At 56.4% G+C, this 19313-nt stretch overlaps 3 protein-coding genes across 8 annotated transcripts; 2 read left to right on the top strand and 1 right to left on the bottom strand.

Annotated features, from left to right (window-relative positions):
• Nucleotides 1–1435: 1435 nt before the first annotated feature.
• On the bottom strand, nt 1436–7977 carry Reep6 (receptor accessory protein 6). 3 transcript variants are annotated; one of them, XM_021174152.3, is made up of 6 exons: nt 7628–7977; nt 4270–4363; nt 4050–4188; nt 3734–3902; nt 3083–3163; nt 1436–2773 (listed from the first exon to the last, which is right to left on the bottom strand). In XM_021174152.3, exons 1-6 carry the CDS (start codon nt 7960–7962, stop codon nt 1786–1788), a joined length of 1806 nt encoding a protein of 601 aa, XP_021029811.2. In that variant the 5' UTR covers nt 7963–7977; the 3' UTR covers nt 1436–1785. The 3 variants fall into 3 exon arrangements, with proteins under 3 accessions (XP_021029811.2, XP_085699124.1, XP_021029812.2); XM_085842998.1 differs by having other exon boundaries at nt 3079–3163; nt 7628–7823; XM_021174153.3 differs by lacking the exon at nt 3083–3163.
• A 424-nt stretch (nt 7978–8401) lies between these two features.
• Pcsk4 (proprotein convertase subtilisin/kexin type 4) lies at nt 8402–16592 on the top strand. 4 transcript variants are annotated; one of them, XM_021174204.3, is made up of 15 exons: nt 8406–8704; nt 8917–9021; nt 11392–11484; nt 11566–11694; nt 11797–11873; nt 11974–12062; nt 12240–12412; nt 12501–12713; nt 13679–13779; nt 13864–13967; nt 14040–14157; nt 14437–14622; nt 14766–14890; nt 15511–15639; nt 15769–16592. In XM_021174204.3, the coding sequence occupies exons 1-15, from the start codon at nt 8468–8470 to the stop codon at nt 15912–15914; spliced, it is 2025 nt and encodes a 674-aa protein (XP_021029863.2). In that variant the 5' UTR covers nt 8406–8467; the 3' UTR covers nt 15915–16592. The 4 variants fall into 4 exon arrangements, with proteins under 4 accessions (XP_085699123.1, XP_085699122.1, XP_021029863.2 ...); XM_021174207.3 differs by having other exon boundaries at nt 8441–8704; nt 15511–15584; XM_085842997.1 differs by having other exon boundaries at nt 8402–8704; nt 13864–14157; nt 15511–15584.
• Nucleotides 16593–17168: 576 nt separating this feature from the next.
• Nucleotides 17169–19079, top strand: CUNH19orf25 (chromosome unknown C19orf25 homolog). The gene is made up of 2 exons (XM_021174479.2): nt 17169–17547; nt 18239–19079. Exons 1-2 carry the CDS (start codon nt 17418–17420, stop codon nt 18436–18438), a joined length of 330 nt encoding a protein of 109 aa, XP_021030138.1. The 5' UTR covers nt 17169–17417; the 3' UTR covers nt 18439–19079.
• Nucleotides 19080–19313: the final 234 nt, after the last annotated feature.

Genomic DNA, 19313 nt, shown 5'->3' with positions numbered 1-19313 from the left:
GGGGTTTAGGACTGACCTCACTGCTGTAATTCTACCGGACATTCTAATTGAGAGCCTGGGGTTGGGGATTTAGCTCAGTGGTAGAGCACTCGCCTAGCAAGCACAAGGCCCTGGGTTCGGTCCTCAGCTCTGGAAAAAAAAAAAAAAAAGAAGGCTGAGGTAGGAATGCCATGCATGAGTTCCAGGCTAACCTGGGCTACAAAGTAAGACCTTGTATCAAAAAATACAAAAACAAATCTAATTGAAGAGCCAGGGGTAGAAAGTTCAGGGAAAGTAAGAGGCTGGAGGTGTGGTCAGGGATGGAGCCCTGGTCCAGGATTCAGGAATTGCAGGATTCCATTGCAGATCTACTAAAAATAAAATCTAAACACCAACGTGGTCTGTGTCTGCAGGGCACTCACCCGGACTCTGGCTCCGTCCCACACTGATCCCATGTGCACAGCACAGCACTCCAGCTGCCCAGGCAGAGGTGTCAGGTGGGTATCAAGAGCTGCTTGACTTGGAGGCTAAGAGCACTGAGTGCTCTTCCAGAGGTCCTGAGTTCAATTCCCAACAATCACATGCTGGCTCACAACCATCTGTAATGGGATCCGATGCCCTCTTCTGGTGTGTCTGGAGGCAGAGACAGTGTACTCACATACATAAAATATAAATAATCATTTTTACAAAAGAGCTGCCTGACACTCCTGGCTCCCTCGCTCCACAAGCTAACTGTAGCGCTTTGCCTTTGCTTCCGGGAGAGACATGAGGGAATGAACCTGGCCACAAGTCTGCCACAGGGGTGATGGATGTGTGTGTGGCTGTGTTCTCCTGACAGACATTTCTCCCTGAGGCAAGATGGAATAGAGAGATCTGACAGGGACCGAGAGATGTTCCCAGCATGCATGCTGCTGGCACACACCTACAACTCCACGTGTAGAGATCTGCCCCCTCTGCCCTCTCCAGGCGCCTCCTGCACAAGCCAGCAACATAGACACAAAACAATGAAAAATCTTAGAAAATCCCAATAACGGGGAAGAGGTCTGGCTGCCTGAGTCATTCCCGCTGCTGTGGGAACTCCAGTAAGCTCTGCCTCCCAGGCTGACCTGCCTCACTGCTTGTATTTGGCCCGTGGCTGCCCTCTCTGTCTGGAGTAAACACTAATACCATCTTTTTATCCCAAGCAGAGGGACACCTTGCATGGTGGCTCATAGCTGTGACGTCAGAACTTGGTCAGCTGAGACGGGAGAGCATATGTCTGGGCCAGCCTGGGCTAAATATGAAATTTCTGTCTCAGGGAGGACATAGGTTTCCTGCCTGGGCATGCTTGTGTCTGGGCCCCTTTGGCAGGGCCTGGGGTAGGTGACTTTGCCTTCCTCTGCTGCAGTTTCCTTGAGGTCTGACCACATGGTTGCTGTTTCAGTACCCTCACCCTGCAGCTTAGCGGACATACGCGTGAGCCTGAGCGGGTGGTTTTATTGCACGCCTTGGAGGAGAGATGTTACACGGGGGACCCCGGGATGGTGTTTCACGTGCACCTTCATGGGTATTTTGTGCTGCTGTGAGGGTGTTTCACGTGGGGCTGTGTAAAAGGTGTCTCACTTGGGAGTCCACGGGCAGGTTTGACGTGTGGAGGCCTGGCTGGTGGGTGTTTCACGTGGCACTTCGGCAGAAGTTTGACTTGTTTTGATGACGGGCAGTTATTCGGTGAGGCTCTTGTACAGTGCTCTGGTGGTCTAGTGTTTCATGTGGCTCCTTGGGCAGAGGTCTCTCGGTCTCGTGGCCCACATGTGTCCAAGGGTGGTGCTAGTACGCCAGATGTGGCAAAAGCCAGCAGTGTCTGGGGCAACGCAGCTGGTGACTATACTCTGGCCATTTACAGGTGATCTCCGTGGTAGACTCGGACAAATAATCCAGAGAGGAATCAGAGTGACAGGGGACCAGTGCCTCGGAGGGTGCTGAGGTGCCGGCCACCTGTGTCTTCTGGCCCTGCTTGTTCTTGGAACCTGTGGAGTCCCCTGGCTCCACAGGAGCCTTGCTGCCAGCCTGGTTGGGGTCAGGGGATGTGCTGGGAGACTGGGCCCTAGGTGAGTCCTGGGCGGAGACACTGACACGCTGTGTGGAAGTGGGTGCAGTTGTGGCTGCTGGGGCTGCTACTGCTGGGGCTGCTGGGGCTGCTGGGGCTGCTGGGGCTGCTGTGGCGGCTGTTGCCGCCGCTGCCGATCGGCCTGCGGCGGAGACCTGAGGGGTCTGGTGGTTTGTTCCCGTGTGGCGGCCTGTTGTGCGATTGTGTCCCAAGGGCCGGCCTGATGGCTGGGAGGCACCTCCTGAGCGCATGGGCAGCTGAGCGGAGCCCAGAGTCCCACTGGGCAGTCGGGCACGCTGTGCAGCCCTGGGAGTCAAACTGCCCCGGCTGCGATGGGGCCGGGACTTGCTGGGAATCTGGGAGCCGCTGGCAGAACCAGTGGCCAGCTGACCCCGGGATACAGATGCAGAGCCTGGGCTGACTGGGGACGGGGACTGCCCGTTCGTGGCCCGTGAGGGGCTTCCTACTGTCTTACTTGGGCTTGAGGTTCGGCGTTGCAGTTGTGGCTGTGGTTGTGGTTGTGGTTGTGGCTGTGGCTGTGGCTGTGGCTGTGGTTGCAGTGGTGTCTCTGTCTGGGAGTCTGAAGAACTGTCAGAGGCCTGGACATCATCAGCTTTGTGTTCCTTGTCATTGACTGGGGAATCCGCACACAGACTGCCAGCAGACCTCCTCACTTGTGGTTCAGGAGTGGGGTCTGACTTTACTTGGCTGTGGAGAGAGAGAAAAGATGGTGAGGGTGGCTGAGGTTGGCTGGGGACCCTCCCGCCAGAGTGGCTCTGACAGAGAGCTGGTAAGAATGTGGTGTCAGCTCTGCGCCGCAGGCAAGCCTGCCACCCTCCGCAGAACATAGCACTTGCACTGCACATTTTGCTCCTCGTGTGACATACTTGTCCACGGGCACCTGCACATATGCATAGCCAGAGCAGTATGCACCATACACATGCACACACATGCAGACACACCATACTCGCATTGAATGCACATGCCCTATACAATCCCTTCCAGAGAATTACATACGGTCCAGTTCCAGAGCGGCTGGGGGTTCCGATGTTGATGCTGGGGTGACGAGAGCCCGGCCCCGAGCCAAGGCCTGAAGTACTGGTTCCCGACAGCCAAGGAGAGAGAGGCGGACAGTAAGAGAATAGTGGAGCCATGCAGGGGGTGGTCGAGACGCAAGACAAGGAGTGCAGCCAGAGTCAGGAGGCTCGAGACAGGCGAACAGACAGACAGGCAAATCCAGTCATGGGGACAGACACAGAAAGAGGGTCAATCGAGACCCAGAAGCAAGATAGGGCGGGGTGATACCTGTCATCCCAACACCCAGGAGGTAAGGGCACGAAGATCAGGAACAAAAGATCAGCCTCAGCTACACAGTGAGTGGGAGGGTAGCCTGGGCTACATGAAATCCTTTCTCTCTCAAAATAACCTAGTTAGCCACGTGTAGTGGCATGAACCTTTAATCCTAGCTCTCAGGAGAGAGGCTTAGCTAGGTGGGTCTTTATGAGTTTAAGGCCAGCCTGGTCTACAAAGTGAGTTCCTATCCAGACAGGATTACATAGTGAGACCCTGTCTCAAAAAAAAAAAAAAAAAAAGGAAAACCCAAAGAGGGGGGAAAAATAAATCCAGCATCCAAATTAAGTCCCTTGGGCATCTGCCCCAAGTACACACCGTCCCGGGTTATCCCAGCTGCTAGGTCCAATGCTCTTCCGCTTAGCTGGCTCGCGGCGCTGTCTAGAGCCATGTGGTGCTTTAGAAAGAGTGGTCTTATGACGCGATGGTATAGTAGCAATGCCCCGTTCCAGGGTCCGGGCGTCATGCAAAATAACAGGAAGGCGCACTGCGTAGGGACATTGAGCTGTGACTCACAGGGCCCGAGTCCCCACCCCCCACCCCACCCCCCGCCACAGGGACACACCACATTGTCAAACAGGGCACCCACTCCTATGCCTCCCGACCTGCTCCCAGGGCTAGCAAGTCTGCCCACCTTGCCCACGTAGTAGAAAGGGAACCAGAACAGGAGTAGATCGCTGAAGAATTCGACCAGACCGAACAGGGCGTACACCACCCAGTAGGTTAGCCACACAGTGTCGTCTTCCTTGCTTGGGCTCTCTATAGCTTTGACTCTGTCCAGAGGGGAATGCACATGTCTGCCCTCCAAGTGCCATCTGGGAGTCCCACCCCTGGGGACTGCCTGGTGCACTCACGAAGCATATGCGGGGTATACAAATCCGATGACATTGCACAGTAGAGAGGCCCCGTAGCCGAACAGAAGATACAGGCCTAGAAGGGCGAGGGCTCCTGCAAAGACAAGAGCGAGCATTGGGCAATGCCTGCGACGCAGGGCCCACCTGACACTCCCTGTGCCTCCTTCCTGGGCAGTGAATCCCCGCTGCAGCCTTGAACCCTGGCTTGATGGCTTGATGGCCAAGAATTCAGCCTTTTTTTCCCTCCTCTTCCTCCTCTTTGAGACAGAGATTCACAAGGCAGTCCTGCTTGTCTTCAAACTCAGGCAGATCTGCCTGCTTCTGCCTCCTGAGTGCTGGGATTAGAGATGTGCTCTGCCACATTGACAATCTTAGGGGTATTGTTTTGTTTTGGGTTTTTGTTTGTTTGTTTGTTTGTTTGAGATTGGGTCTTTCTGTGTAGCCCAAGCTAGCCTTGGATTCTGGCCCCTCCCATGTCAGCCACTGGAGTACTGGATGACAGAGCACACAGACTACATAGTGAGTTCAATGGCAGCCTGGGCTCCAGAGTCCAGGTTTCAAACCCCACCACCCAAAAAGGGTAGGGGAGAGAGACGACTCAGTGGCCAAACGCTTTCTATGAAGGCCCGAGGACGTGAGTTTGGAACCCAGCACATACCAACAAAACAGAACTAACAAGAACAGGCTGGCTACAGTGTGTCTGAAACCCAGCACTTGGGAGAGGGTGACAAAGACAAACAGCTCCCTGGACCTCACTGAACAGTCGGTCAACCTGAAGCAATGAGCTACAGATTCACAGAGCAAGTGGAGAGAAGCAAGCCAGATGGCTCAGCAGGTAGAAGCACTTGCCAAACACGAGGGCCATGTAATCTGTTTGCTAAAACCATGTGGTGGAAGATCTCTCTTTCCGTCTCTGTGTCTCTCCCTCCAGCGTGTGCTAGAACTCCCCACCTCCCAAGCAAACAAGGCGAGCTATTCCTTGCTCTTCAGTTTCACCTGCTGCCCATGTACAGGCAGCTGGGGTTGACTTCTGCGCCCTGGGGCTTGTGGTGGGTTGTGGCTCACTTAGTGCCTTCATTACCGCGCTCCACGGAGCAGCCTTCTGGCCACTAAGACACTTGGCAATGAAAAGCTAGGAGCCACCATTGTGAATCTGTCACTAGACGGTGCCAAGGAAGAGCACAGGGCTTGAGGGATCTGGAGCCTTATTGTGCTCCAATGAAGGTCAGAGGCTGGGCAAAGAGGGGAGGTGGGAAGGCTTATCCACTTGAGGGGACCTTTGCCCTTGGGGCAGCTGGGACTAGGATGGCTCCTCCTTCCTCCCCCACAGACTGTTATCTGCAGGGACACAGGCGTCGGAGTCTAAGGTCAGAGTCCCGGCCCCTCCTTCCATCTGCTCTGGGTCTTATCCTCTGCGACCTAAGGATGAAGAAGGAGGGGGCAGCAGCTGGCCCCAGTGACCTTTGTACCACTGCCCCCAGTAAAGTTGCCAGCCTCATTTAGTGTCTGAGGGCATAGCGTGGCCATTTGGGGCAGTTGAGATAAGGGTCCTGGGGCAGGTGGGAGATGTCACCCTGTCTCTGGCACTCATGGGGTGGGGAGGGCTCTTCCAGTGTACTGGTCCCCTCAAGCTCTTAAACTACAACCTCAGCAGGAAGAGGATAACCTTGGACAAAGGCCTTAGGGCAGGGAGGGAGCAGAGGCACAGAGACAAATGGACAGGACAGGTGACGGATTTCACAACACAGCCCCTGCCACCTAGGCCTTAGTTCCCCTCCTGGCTGCCCCCCCCCAAAGGTACTATGATGCAATTTGCCTAGTGATGTGGAAAGACAGGACAGAGGCTGTGGCCTATACCTGGGCCACACAGCGGGACAATTGGGCTGTCTTACGGTGCTGAGTCACAGGTGCAATCTGGACAGATATCAAAACCCCCACACAAACACGGGGGGTCGGGTGAAGGGGGGAGCCCACCCGCCCTCCAGCTGGTGAGGAAGTGACAGTACATGGAACTTTGGGGATCTGCGGCAAAGGGCTTTATGTCCTTCACTCAGAGTTGCCCTGGTCTTGTGATTCAGGAAGGGAGGGGGACTTCAGAACACCACTGCGAGCTTCTGAAGACCCCAAAAGAAGGTCGCTAAAATCATTTCAGAAAGATGATGCACCAAGGCCCTTACCACACTGCAGAAGGGGTCCAGAACAAGAATGGACCTAAAAACAGCTGAGGTGCTTGGATGGATAGTCCCTTCCTGCAAGTCCCTCCCCAAATCCCAGCCACTACCTCAGATCAACAAATATTGACTCAAAGCTATTGTGCTGAAGCATGGAGGAAGAGAGGGAGCCTAGTGTCCGGGTGCTGGGTCAGTCTCTTCCCAGCCTGGGCCTCAGAGGGCTCAGAGATCCACGGGGACTTTCTCCATGAGAATATTCAAGAAGGAGTACACACAATGGGCTGATAGGGCTGGGGGTGTTGTCCCTTGTTTTTCTATCCACTTAGGGGCCAGCTGGGCCACTGGAAAAACCAGACTTGCAGAGAAACCAGACTTGGGGCCTGACATGCAGCCAGGGCCCCAGGAGGAGGCAGGGCACATGGAGAGTTGCTGTAGGACCCTAGGGTGCCCTTTTCCAAAGACCTTGGAGGAGAGGCAGGCAAATGAAAATCCCGCTTCTTGGGATTCCAGGATGAGACCCTACAGGTAGGTCAGCGTGCCCAAATAATAACAGGGTCCCTGGGAGAACCAGAATGAATTTCCCTTCCATAGATAGGCACCTAGGACATTTTGGTTGCCTGTTGGGGACCCAGCTGTGCGTTTCTTCCCAGTCTGGTCTGGGTGCCTAGTACCTCATGAGGCCTTTTCCCAGGCCCATCAGGGACCCAAGATATGCACTCCTCCTAAGTCTGAGTCCTTATGGCCTTGTAGAGGCCCTCAGGAACCTAGGATGTGCACACCTTCCAGGTCAGAGTTCCCAGAACATCACGGTGCCTGGGATAAGAGTCCATTTCAGAGATGGGATGCCGCGATTTCATCCGCGAGAGCCTAGATCTCACCTGGGACGAGAGTCCATTTTAGAGATGGGATGCTGCGGCTAGGAATGAACTCTCAGGACCTCCCATACCCCGTAGAAAACCTAAGATGTAAACTTCTTCCAGGGTGAGGGCACCCAAAGTTCAAGGTGCCCAGTCAGAACTTGGATCCTGCAACTTATACAGGGATAGGACCCGGGAGCCAGGCCTGCATTCCCAGGGCCTCCTGGAGCTCGTCTAGAACCCATGACATGAGTCCTTTCCAGTGATGGGACCCAGGACCTCATGGTGCCTGTTGGGAACCATGTGACATGCACCCCTCTCCAGGCTCACCCGCGGCGAGATACCGCTTCTCTACACCGGTCCTTGCTTCGAGTGCCCCGAGCGCTTCGGTGGCCACGTTCTTCTGTTCCAGAAAACGTTCGAAGCGCTGGCGCAGACCGTCCATGGTAGCGTCGGGCGCGGGGCAGGCCACTGAAGCACGCCCGCAACCTCGCGCACCGGCGCCGCCGAGAGCGCACTTTCACCACCCGCCCACCGCCCGGCCCCGCCCCCGGCCCAGTGCTTTCGGCCCCGGGTCCTGGCTCCGCCCCCGCCCCCCGGCTCTGGCCAATGGGAGGGCAGGGCGGACAAAGGAGGTGGGGCCTGCCCCGTCTCCCCGGCCGCATGGCCCTCTGGCCAGGGTGAAGGCCGGGGCGGCAGCGAGGAGTCCCGAGGGGGCGGGGCCCCAGGGTGATGGCGTGTTGATTGGTCAAGAGGGTGTGGCACGATAGTGATTGGACAAGCGGTAGATTATTGACGGAGAGCGATTGACGTGGGTGGAGCTAGTTGAGAACAGATGGGCGGAGCCTGGTAAAGGTCAGTGCTGATTGGACAGACCATAAAGGAGGCGGGACTACACTGGATAAAACGAAGCTGATCGCGAAGGAGGGGGCGTGGAGAAAAGTGGGCGGGGCCAAATACAGGTTGAAGGTACCTGTTACCTTGAACCTGCTCCTAAGGGGCAGATGGAGGGGTTGTCCTTGTATAGGTGGAGAAAGTGAGGTTCCCGAAGGCTTAGGTCCGTATGAATGTGTCACTCCTTGTGGACTATTCCCACTCCTCCCAGGTGGGGAGGGGGTGGGGGAGGAAGGAAGCGCAAGGCCCCTTGGGAGTTGACAGCTTCGGGTTGCTATGGTGTCCAGGCTGGGGGGGCTTCCTGAAGCCCCGCTCCCGCCCCGCCCCCCCGCTATGCGGCCCTCTCAGACAGAGCTGTGGCTGGGTCTCGCTTTGACTTTGGCCCTCCTGGCTGTGAGGTGGGCCTCAGCCCAGGCCCCCATCTATGTCAGCAGCTGGGCAGTGCGGGTGACCAAAGGTTACCAGGAGGCTGAGCGCCTGGCCCGTAAATTTGGCTTCGTCAACCTGGGACAGGTGGGTGGGACGTGGGGTGTGGGCCTGGACAACCTCAGATCTGGACAAATGGGAGGGTGTCCCCAAGACCTCCCCAAATATGTATCCGTGTGCCCCTCCATGTTCAATTTGGGATTCTGTGGCTGTCATATGGCTAAGGTGTATAAAGTCGTGGAGATCCTATCAAAGGAGCAGGGTCCCAGCTATGCCCCTGTCGTCCATCGCATTCCCAGATCTTCCCTGACGACCAGTATTTCCATCTGCGGCACCGGGGTGTGGCCCAGCAGTCCCTGACTCCGCACTGGGGCCATCGTCTACGCCTGAAGAAAGATCCCAAGGTAAGAGTGCTCGTGGCTGCTATGTCCCAACAAGTAGCCTTCTGTCACCGTTCCTGCTATGAGTGGCCTGTGTGAAGTGGGGCCTCGTTGGGGAAGCCATGTGTGAGCAAGGCGCATATGTAACACAACTTAATATCCAGGGGGACTCTAATGATCCCTTGCCCTGCTTGTCCTGGATGGAAGGTCTCATGCACTGGTCCTTCCCCCCACTGCAAGCCACAGGATGTAGGGAAGGAAACCCGTCCATTTCAGCACGCAGGGGAGCTGGAGTCAGTGAGTGTGTAGAACCAGGGGCAGAGCCCAAGTTTTTGGTGCTTCTGTAGGTGTCCTGTCCACATTAGGCCAGTCTGCCACTGGGAACAGCCCTTAGATGGCAGTCAAAAAAACAGGCATGGAGGTGTGGTATGAGCCATAGAGGGTTACAAGATACACTGGAGAGGGGCTCACCTGCACCGGGACCTATCTTAGTTATTGCTATGACAAATACCATGACTGAAGCCACTTCCAGAAGGAAGACTTTATTGGAGCTTATTGGACTCAGAGGGTGAGTCCGTGGCCAGTATGTCAGGGAGCACAGCAGGAGGCAGTCAAGGTGGTGCTGATAGCTCACAAGGGGAAGGGAGAGCTAGCTGGAAAGGGTATGGGCTTCTGAAACCTCCAAGCCCACCACCCACCTCCCAGTGATAGTGATAGACCTTCTTAAACAGGTTCACCTACTGGGAACCCAGCAAAGTAGAAAAGGTGGGGGCCATTCTCATTCAAACCACCACAGGGACTCAGTGTCTTTAGAAGCCAAGCCTCTGAAGGAAGAGAATGAAGATAAATAGAAGTGGATAGATGGACAGAGATGGTCACCCAGGAGAACATGGCTCCTGAGAGAGACTAAGATGAGGTGTAAGGAGAAGGGCACAGGAGATGCTTGGGCTGATAAACAGCACATGGAAAGGCCCTGGGGTAGAAGACAAGACTTTTTCCTGCCTTCCTAGTTGTAGCTTTGAGAGGAGCAGGCTGACTGCTGTAAGCCAGCTGTAAGTAGGTGTGGTGATGTTGGCCGAAAGTGGAGGGGATATGAGCTAAAAGGTTCAGTGGGTAGAGTGGATGGTGGGACGGAAGTCCTGTGTTCCATCCCAGCACCACCCAGGCATGGTAGCACACTCCAGTCATCCATTCACTGGAGAAGTGGAGGCAGGAGGATCAGGAATTCAAAGTTATCCTCAGTTACATAGAGTTTGAGGCTAGCCTGGACTACATGAGACCCCATCTCTGAAAACAGAGAAATAGATAATGAGATGGCTCAGAGGGTAAAGGTGCTAGCTGCCCAACCTAGCTGAGCTCAATCCCCAGATCCAGGTAGAAGGAGAACACTGACTCCCACAGTTACTTTGTTGTTTAATTTTCGAGCTAAGCTAAGGTTTTGCTGTGTAGCCCTGGCTGTCCTGGGAACTCAGAGCAGCCTGCCTCTGCCTCCTGAGTGCTGGGATTAAAGGCGTGCGCCACCACGCCCGGTTCCACTGTTACTTTTTAAAAGATTTAGAATTTTCTTCCTTATATTTGTTTTTACTAATGTGGATCAGCGCTCTGCCTGCTTGTCTGTACCACATATATGCAGGTGCCCAAGGAGCCCAGAAGTGGGCATGGGATCTAGTCGGAACTTGTTCCAGGTGCCTGCAGCAAGCCACCATGTGGATACAGGGAACTGAACCTGGGTCCTCTGTGAGATCAGTCAGTGCCCTTAAGCACTGAAGCACCTCTGTAGGCCCATGAGTTGTCCTTTGACCTCCACATATATGCCATGGTGCATGTATGTAAGGACACACGAGACGGGGGAGGGGGGCAAAGGGACAGAGAGGCAAAGTAGCTACAGGAGGTCGTGGAAGTAGTGTGACATGAGCCAGGGGTGTCCTGAACTAGAGTTTCAGAAGCGGTGGCTTTTTTGAAGTGCTATACCACTTTGGACCTCAACACTCCAGGGGAAGAGGCAGGTGAATCTCTGAGTTCAAGGCCAGCTTCATCTCCATAGTGAGCCCAGGCCAGCAAGAACTACACAGTGAGACCTTGTCTCAAAAGAAAAGAAAAAATAATAATAATCACGCTGCAGGAGGGAGCCAGCAGGACTTGGTGAGAAGGACCTTGGAACCGGGAGGAGAAATGCGTGCGGCAGAAGAGCTGCATTCGCTCGCTCCCAGCGGCTCCAATCATGAATCATCAGGCTGTGTCTGAAAACACAGCTTTGAGGATCGTGGGGGACCCAAAGAGCAGCTCCCACCTACATGCCTGTTAGTTAGCAGTGTGTCCAAGGAGGTCTTCGGCCCTCCTGGCTGCGGGCCCACACCTCTGCGGTAGCTGGTTCAGCCCCTGTGCACCCTGCAGGTGCGCTGGTTTGAGCAGCAGACTTTGAGACGCCGGGTGAAGCGCTCCTTGGTGGTGCCCTCAGACCCCTGGTTTTCCAAGCAGTGGTACATGGTGAGCACTTGGGCTGGGTGGAGTGGACAAGGGGACCATCCTGAGCCCCTCTGACCCCAGGTCCTTCCCTGCCTCTCATAGAACAAGGAGATACAACAAGATCTCAACATCCTAAAGGCTTGGAACCAGGGACTGACCGGCCGGGGAGTGGTGATTTCCATCTTGGACGATGGCATTGAGAAAGACCACCCGGACCTCTGGGCTAATTATGTGAGTTGTCTAGGGATCAGAGCAGCAGGCCAGGTCCCCCGGATGGACGGACGCAGCTGGCCTCGCCTCACTATCATCTTCCTTCCCCTACCTGCCCTGCAGGACCCTCTGGCCAGCTATGACTTCAACGACTATGACCCAGACCCCCAGCCTCGCTACACACCCAACGATGAGAACCGGTGAGCTAAATGCTGTGTTCTGGGTGTTCCTGGGGCCTGCAGAAATGAATGCCAAGGTGGGATGGGACAAATGTCTGTTTTCCCCTTGCCCTGGAATAAGACATGGAACACGCTGCGCCGGGGAGGTGTCTGCCACAGCTAACAACGGTTTCTGTGGTGCCGGTGTGGCCTTCAATGCCAGAATTGGAGGTACCAGGGGTGAAGGCTGGGGGTGGGGTGTCAGGTTAAGCTTGGCTAGTGCAGGGACCTCCGTTCCCATCCCTGATGGCTGAGCAGTGCCAGGCCCTAGGCTGAGGGTGGCAAGGAGGTGACCTGGTAGGGCAACCAGAGTTGGTGCTGGCGCAAGGCCCACGCCCACCTGCGCAGGCGTGCGCATGTTGGATGGAGCCATCACTGACATCGTGGAGGCTCAGTCCCTCAGCCTGCAGCCGCAACACATACACATCTATAGCGCCAGCTGGGGCCCGGAGGATGATGGCCGAACGGTGGACGGACCCGGCCTCCTCACACAGGAGGCCTTCAGGCGTGGTGTAACCAAGGTGACCAGGAACCACACCCTGGGCGGAGGGGAAGGGTCCCCTGGGGTTGGAGGACTGACTCTGTTCTCTCGGGTCACACTCCACCCAGGGCCGCCAAGGGCTGGGCACACTGTTCATCTGGGCCTCGGGAAACGGTGGCCTCCATTACGACAACTGCAATTGTGACGGCTACACCAACAGCATCCACACACTGTCAGTGGGCAGCACCACACGGCAGGGTCGAGTGCCCTGGTACAGCGAGGCCTGCGCCTCCACGTTTACCACCACCTTCAGCAGCGGTGTGGTCACCGACCCACAGATCGTGAGCATACAGTCAAGCCCACACCACAGGCCCCACCTGCAGGGGGTCTTCACCTAGACCCCGCCACCCCAGGCTTCACCCCCAGGCAGTGGCCACATCCCTCCAGATCCCAGTCTCCAAGCAAGTCCCACTCCACAAGACCTGGCCACACAGGCCCTGCCCCTTCTGCCCGGCCACCCCCCCCCTCGGGCAAGATCTGTGCCAGTGCCTGGTCTATTTGTGCCCCTGCCACATGGAGGCTCTCTGAAGAACATTCCCTTTGTACGGGCTGACTCTGAGGTTCCCCATCATTGGGCCATTGACTGTGTGGCCTCTGCCCCCCTCCCATCCCCACTTCACCAACCTTTGAGGCTTGGCACGTTTAGATGTAGGGCTATGTAACATTTTGAACTCAGTGCTCAGTGGTTTTGGAGCTTAGTCCTTAGCAGACCCTTAGTAACTGATGAACTTAGTCCTCAGTACTTGCTAAACTTGGTCGTTAGTATTCTTTTTTTTGTTTTGTTTTTTGTTTTTTGTTTTTTGTTTTTTGTTTTTTGTTTTCGAGACAGGGTTTCTCTGTATAGCCCTGGCTGTCCTGGAACTCACTTTGTAGACCAGGCTGGCCTCGAACTCAGAAATCCACCTGCCTCTGCCTCCCGAGTGCTGGGATTAAAGGCGTGGGCCACCACGCCCTGCCTAGTCGTTAGTATTCTTTATTTGAGCCAGACGCTCACAGTGTAGACCAATCTAGGCTGGAGGTCACAGCTTCTCCAACCTCTGCCACAGTGAGTCCTGGAATTAAATGCCTGCATCACCAGGCCCTTTCAGTACCTTTTGGACTTAGTCCTCCACGTGTTTCTTCAGCTTTTCTGAATGTTCACTTAGTCTGATGTTCACTCTGTAAACTTAGTCCCTAGTACCTTCTATACAATTTCTCCATCTGGGCTGCGCACTGAGCTCAAGGTCCCTCTGCTGTCTGTCCCCAGGTCACCACGGACCTGCACCACCAGTGCACCGACAAGCACACGGGCACCTCGGCCTCTGCCCCACTGGCTGCTGGCATGATCGCCCTGGCGTTGGAGGCCAAGTAGGTGACCGTGGGGCCCCGCCCCGCCCCGCCCCGCCCCGCCCCCAGGGGCGGCTCCCCGCTCACTCGCCCTCGCCCCCCCAGCCCGCTCCTGACCTGGAGGGACCTACAGCACCTGGTGGTCCGCGCGTCCAGGCCGGCGCAGCTGCAGGCGGAGGACTGGAGGATCAACGGCGTGGGGCGTCAAGGTGCGGCGGGGCCAGGCAGGGGAAGCGGGTGCGGTGCACTCAGGGCCAGTGACCGCTACCCCTCCCGCGCAGTGAGCCACCATTATGGCTATGGGCTGCTGGACGCGGGGTTGCTGGTGGACCTGGCTCGTGTGTGGCTGCCCACTAAGCCTCAGAAGAAATGTGCCATTCGGGTGGTGCACACCCCCACGTGAGAGAGCCCCCGCCCACTGGAGGGAGGCCCCGAGGTCCAGATTCCACGCCCACGCGGGCGGTTCTGTCCAGGTCTCCACCTTGCACTTTGTAGTAGCTCCCCCTCCTCCACTACCTCCCCATCCTAGTCCAAGGTAGGGAGAATGCCCCGAAATCTCAGTTTACCCATCGGAGGAAAGAGTGCCCTCAGGCCCTTAGACACCGCCCGCCCCACCAAACCCGCCTCTGGGCTCTACCTGGCTCGCAGCGACCCACAGGACCGCCCTCACCCCACCAGCCCCATCCTGCCTCGGATGCTAGTGCGGAAGAACGTGACCGCGTGCTCCGATGGCTCGCGCCGCCGCCTCATCCGCTCGCTCGAGCACGTGCAGGTCCAGCTATCGCTCTCCTACAGCCGCAGAGGGGACCTGGAGATCTTCCTCACCAGCCCCATGGGCACGCGCTCCACACTCGTGGCTATCAGGTGTGAGACATCTCAAAGGGTCCTGGGAGCCAGCGGTGCCCTCCCTAGCCTTCCCAGATGGGACCCTACCTGGGTGGGACTCAGAAGACTTGTGTGAGACGCCACGAGCCCTGTCTCTCCTGTGCCACACCCACTGGCCACAGACCGTTGGATATCAGCGGCCAAGGCTACAACAACTGGATCTTCATGTCCACTCACTACTGGGATGAGGACCCGCAGGGCCTGTGGACCCTGGGCCTGGAGAATAAGGGCTACTATTTTAACACAGGTGAGAGAATTGGCTGTGGCTGTGGGTTGCGAGCTTTGGAGCTGGGGACCCTGCCTTGGTTGACCCTCAGCCACAGAGGATCCTAGGGGTTTTCTTGGAGAAACCATGCCTTTCTAGCACACAGTAGACAGGCAAGTCTCAGCCATTGGTGAATAGTAGGTGTACAGCTATGGGGGGAGTGTGAGGGAGTGAGGAGAATCTGACCTGTGGGGAAAGTGAGGGTCTGACCCATGGTGTAAAATTAGGTTTAAGGTAACTTAAAGGAGGGGGACACTCTGAGCACAGTGGCACACAGTAGGTGCAGTCACCTAGGAGAAGTGGGAAGGGGGTCTGGCCACTGGCACACAGTAGATGTGTAGCAACCATGGGGATGGTCTGACCAGTGCAAACCAGGTGCCGCCTACCTGGGAGATATGAGGTGGTAGTGTGGCCACTAGCACATAGTAGTAGGTACAGTTGCCTAGGGGAAGTGGGGGCCTCCAGCCACTGGCATGAGCAGGTATGCAGCAGCCAGGCTTGGTTGCTACGGGGCCCTGCTTGGGAGACAGTGAGGCTGGCTACAGAGCCTGGCAGGCCAATGACAGGTGTCCCCCTTGGTGCCCACTGCGACCCTTGCCCAGGAACTCTGTACTACTACACCCTGCTGCTGTATGGGACGGCCGAGGACATGACAGCGCGGCCCCAGGCCCCCCAGGTGACCAGCCGCGCGCGCGCATGTGTGCAGAGGGACACAGAGGGGCTGTGCCAGGGTGAGTGGCCGCAGCGCATGGTCACTTGTTGGGTGAGGAGGCGCAGCGGCCCAGGACGGGCAGGTGGGCACCGGCTGCACCCACCAGCTGCAGCCTCATTCCTTCTGTTTCCATGTTGTCCCTATGCAGAAAGTCACAGTCCCCTCTCCATCCTGGCAGGACTCTGCCTTATCTCCAGCCAGCAGTGGTGGTGGCTCTACAGCCACCCACAGCAGCCAGTGACCAAGGGACAGGCCAGCTGTCACCCTCCCGTTACACCTGCTGCAGCAGCCTGAGCAGGGACTACACTACCTGTCCCCTGTCCCTTGTGTTGGGAGAGCTCCAGAGCCCCTCCAATGCTTGCCACCTCTGGTGGCCACCTCAGCTACCAGTCTTGGGCCATGGTGCTGGCTCTGCTGGTCAGGGCCTTTGGGAGGCCCCTCGGCTTGAGGAAGGCCCACCTGCCCCAGGCTAGATACCCCAGTGCCCAAAACCATGCGTGCACAGCTCCCTGGAGGCTGGAGAGCCAGAGATGCCTGGCTGTCAGGACAGAAGGCCAGTACCCCAAGACCCTGCTCTCAGGCTGGAAGAGAGCCTGCCCCAGAAGGCCAAGGCAGAGCAGCTGCATGTGTCACGTGACAGCCCACCTCTCAGCTTCAGCTGCTCCCAGTGGAAGAGATGTGTCCTTACTCATTTTGGAGCAGGTACAGTGGGCAAGAGGTCAGACCACAGCCACCAATCATCTGCCCCTTCCCTGTCTCCAAGCCATCCATAGCCCGGAGTCTAACCTCATAGTTGCCAAATAAAAGTTAAACAGAAGATGTTGAGTTTATGGTGTCCTTGAGGGTACGGTGGGCCCCTGGAGGAATAAGGACCCACAGAGGAAGACTGCTCTGAGCCCAGAGACCCTTGGCAGGAAGATCCACCAAGTGCTGAATTACCATACGCCATAAACAGAAAGCTAGCTCGCTCCCCCATCCCCCACTGCTTTTTTTTTTTTTTTTTTTTGGTTTTTCGAGACAGGATTTCTCTGTTTAGCCCTGGCTGTCCTGGAACTCACTTTGTAGACCAGGCTGGCCTCAAACTCAGAATTCCACCTGCCTCTGCCTCCCGAGTGCTGAGATTTAAAGGCGTGCCCCACCATGCCCGATCTTCCCACTGCTCTTTTGAGACAGGGTCTCACTGTGTAGTCCTGACTGTCCTGGGATTCCCCATATAGACCAAGATGATCTTGAACTCACAGAGGTCTGCCTGCCTCTGCCTCTCAGTACTGAGATTAAAGTACTGAGTTAAAGATCTACCACAAGGAAGCAAAGCCTGTGGCTAGGTTCCATCCAGCATTTATTGAGCGCTCACTGTGTACCTGGCAATAGTTGGACACTGATTACTCTCAAAATCACGTTCACCTCTTTCCTCCCACCACAAGGGGTGAGGGAGGGCAGAGTTCCTTCTGATCTTAGCACCTAGGAGCATCTAGGCTTAGGGCTCTTTAAGACGGGGGAGGGGTTTCGCGAGGAGTGGCGCTGGAGTGGACCGGAAGTGCCGGAACGTACTGGCGTTCAAGCAGGAAGCGGAAGCGGTGGCGGCCGCCTAGGTTCTCGGAACGAAGATAGGCAGCGGGGTTTTCCAAGAGCAAACTGGCGCGGAGATCGAGCCAAACTCCGAGGTCCTGGGAGGAGGGAAAGCGAGACGGGGTAGGGACCTCGGCGCAGGTCTGTAAGGGGTGCGCGTAGGAGTTCGCGAGGTGGGCGGGCCGAGCCGAAAGTGGACCCCCGGTTAGCGCGCGCTCCACCTACAAGATGAGCTCCAAGGCGAAGAAACGCGTGGTGCTGCCCACTCGCCCCGCGCCTCCCACGGTGGAGCAGATCCTGGAGGACGTGCGAGGGGCACCCGCTCAAGATCCTGTTTTCACTGCCCTGGCCCCGGAAGGTAGGAGAACGTGAGACTCCCGAGTGGGGAGCAAACCGACTGCAGGGACGAATCTTGTCCCTGGCCTTCTCTTCCCCTGCAAAGACAGATCATCAGAAATAAAATTGAAAGTGCTCCCAGCTCTTGGGAGGCAGAGGCAGGCGGATTTCTGAGTTCGAGGCCAGCCTGGTCTACAGGTCGACAGAGTGAGTTCCAGGACAGCCAGGGCTACACAGAGAAACCTTGTCTCGAAAAACAAACAAACAAACAAACAAAAAAGTTGAAAGTGCTGCTGAGCTTGGTGACTTAAACCAACTGGGGTCTTAGGGCAAGAAGATTGCTGTGAGTTCAAGACCTTGTCTCGGGGGCGTGGCCAGCTGCTCCTACAAATTAATGGGGGGACGGAGTACTTGCAGGGGCCATATCTGCGAGTCCTGTCCTAGGATCCAGGAACCCAGGCAGTCCTGGGTAGAACGGCAGGCCAGGGTGGCTGGAGGTGTCCTGTCCTCTCCATGACACCAAAACCTGAAACTGAGTCTTGTTTTCTAGTGTCTCAGTGTTTTCTGAGTCTAGTTTTCTATTAAGGCCTATATAGCCCAGGCTGGCCTTGAACTCACCATGTAGCCAAGGATGACCTTGAACCACTGATCCTCTTGCCTCTGGGTTGGTGGATGTCAGGCCTGGGGATGGTGACACTGTTTCTTCTCTTCAGAACCCCCAGACCCATCCCCAAGGGCTGAGGACTCTGAGATCCAGCAGGAGCAGATCTACCAACAGAGCCGGGCCTACATGGCTATGAATGAGAGGCTGCGGCAGGCGGGGGATGCTCTGAGACAGAAGTTCGATGGCCTTCGGCAAGCTGGTCAGCGGCTGGAACAGGATATCAGCCAGGTGACTTCAGCCACCTCCTAGAGCCGAGGTTACACCTGATGTCCTTGGTCCAGGCCTGGGCACCTAGCAACCAGAGGCTCTGGGTCAACATTTGCTGTCCCAACCCTGGCCTGGGGAGACCCAGTGGCCCACCTTGCCAGCTAGCAGCTTTGTCCCCTCTTCCATCCTTAATTGCCTCTAATTCATGATGGGACTTGGGGACATGGCCACCTCCTCATTCATGGGGACACCGGCCTAGATTGCATCAAGGACTTGACTGCAGGTCGGGGCTCAGAGCCAGTCTGCCCCATAGTGACTGGTGTGCTCTTCTGTTCCATGTCACCCCAGGCAGTGAAGGTCTTCATCCCCAGCATCCACAGCAGGCCAGCCACTGGCATCTTGGTTGAGAGAATGGGCTAGCTGCACGTTTCATAGAGCCTGGCTCAGGCCCTCTAGGGCTACACTGCCTTCTCAGTTCTCCCTGGGGCCGGGGAGACTCATCAAGGGAGTTTCCATTCTGGGGAGCTCAGGGGTCCAAGAGGAACTCAAAGGCCGGGTCCCTGTGTGTGGTGAACGTTGCCCCTTCTGGACCTGTGATTTAGTTTGCCTTCTTGCAGAAGACCCACCACTCTTGGGGTGGCTGGACTTTAGTTCTGGAAGATTAAAGATGTTTGATGCCTGAACACATATCTCCCTTAAGCCAGGCTAGATCACTGGGTACCCAAGCCCCTGCCACCCCTTGGCAGCTCAGGCGCTGGCTACTACACCTGCCTCCTTGGGTCCCAAGCTGGCTGGAACTGTTTTGTCAGAAGTGGCCTTAGCTTGTGGCTACGTCATTCCTGACATTCCACATTCCTGGCGGTCACGGGGTCCAGCTTGCCCTGACCAGTGCAGTTTGGACTCCTGGTCCCCACCTC

Source organism: Mus caroli, unplaced genomic scaffold (assembly GCF_978045245.1).
Source record: "Mus caroli unplaced genomic scaffold, Mus_caroli_1 scaffold_9, whole genome shotgun sequence".
Taxonomy (NCBI): domain Eukaryota; kingdom Metazoa; phylum Chordata; class Mammalia; order Rodentia; family Muridae; genus Mus; species Mus caroli.
This window is presented reverse-complemented; position numbering and strand designations above follow the sequence as displayed.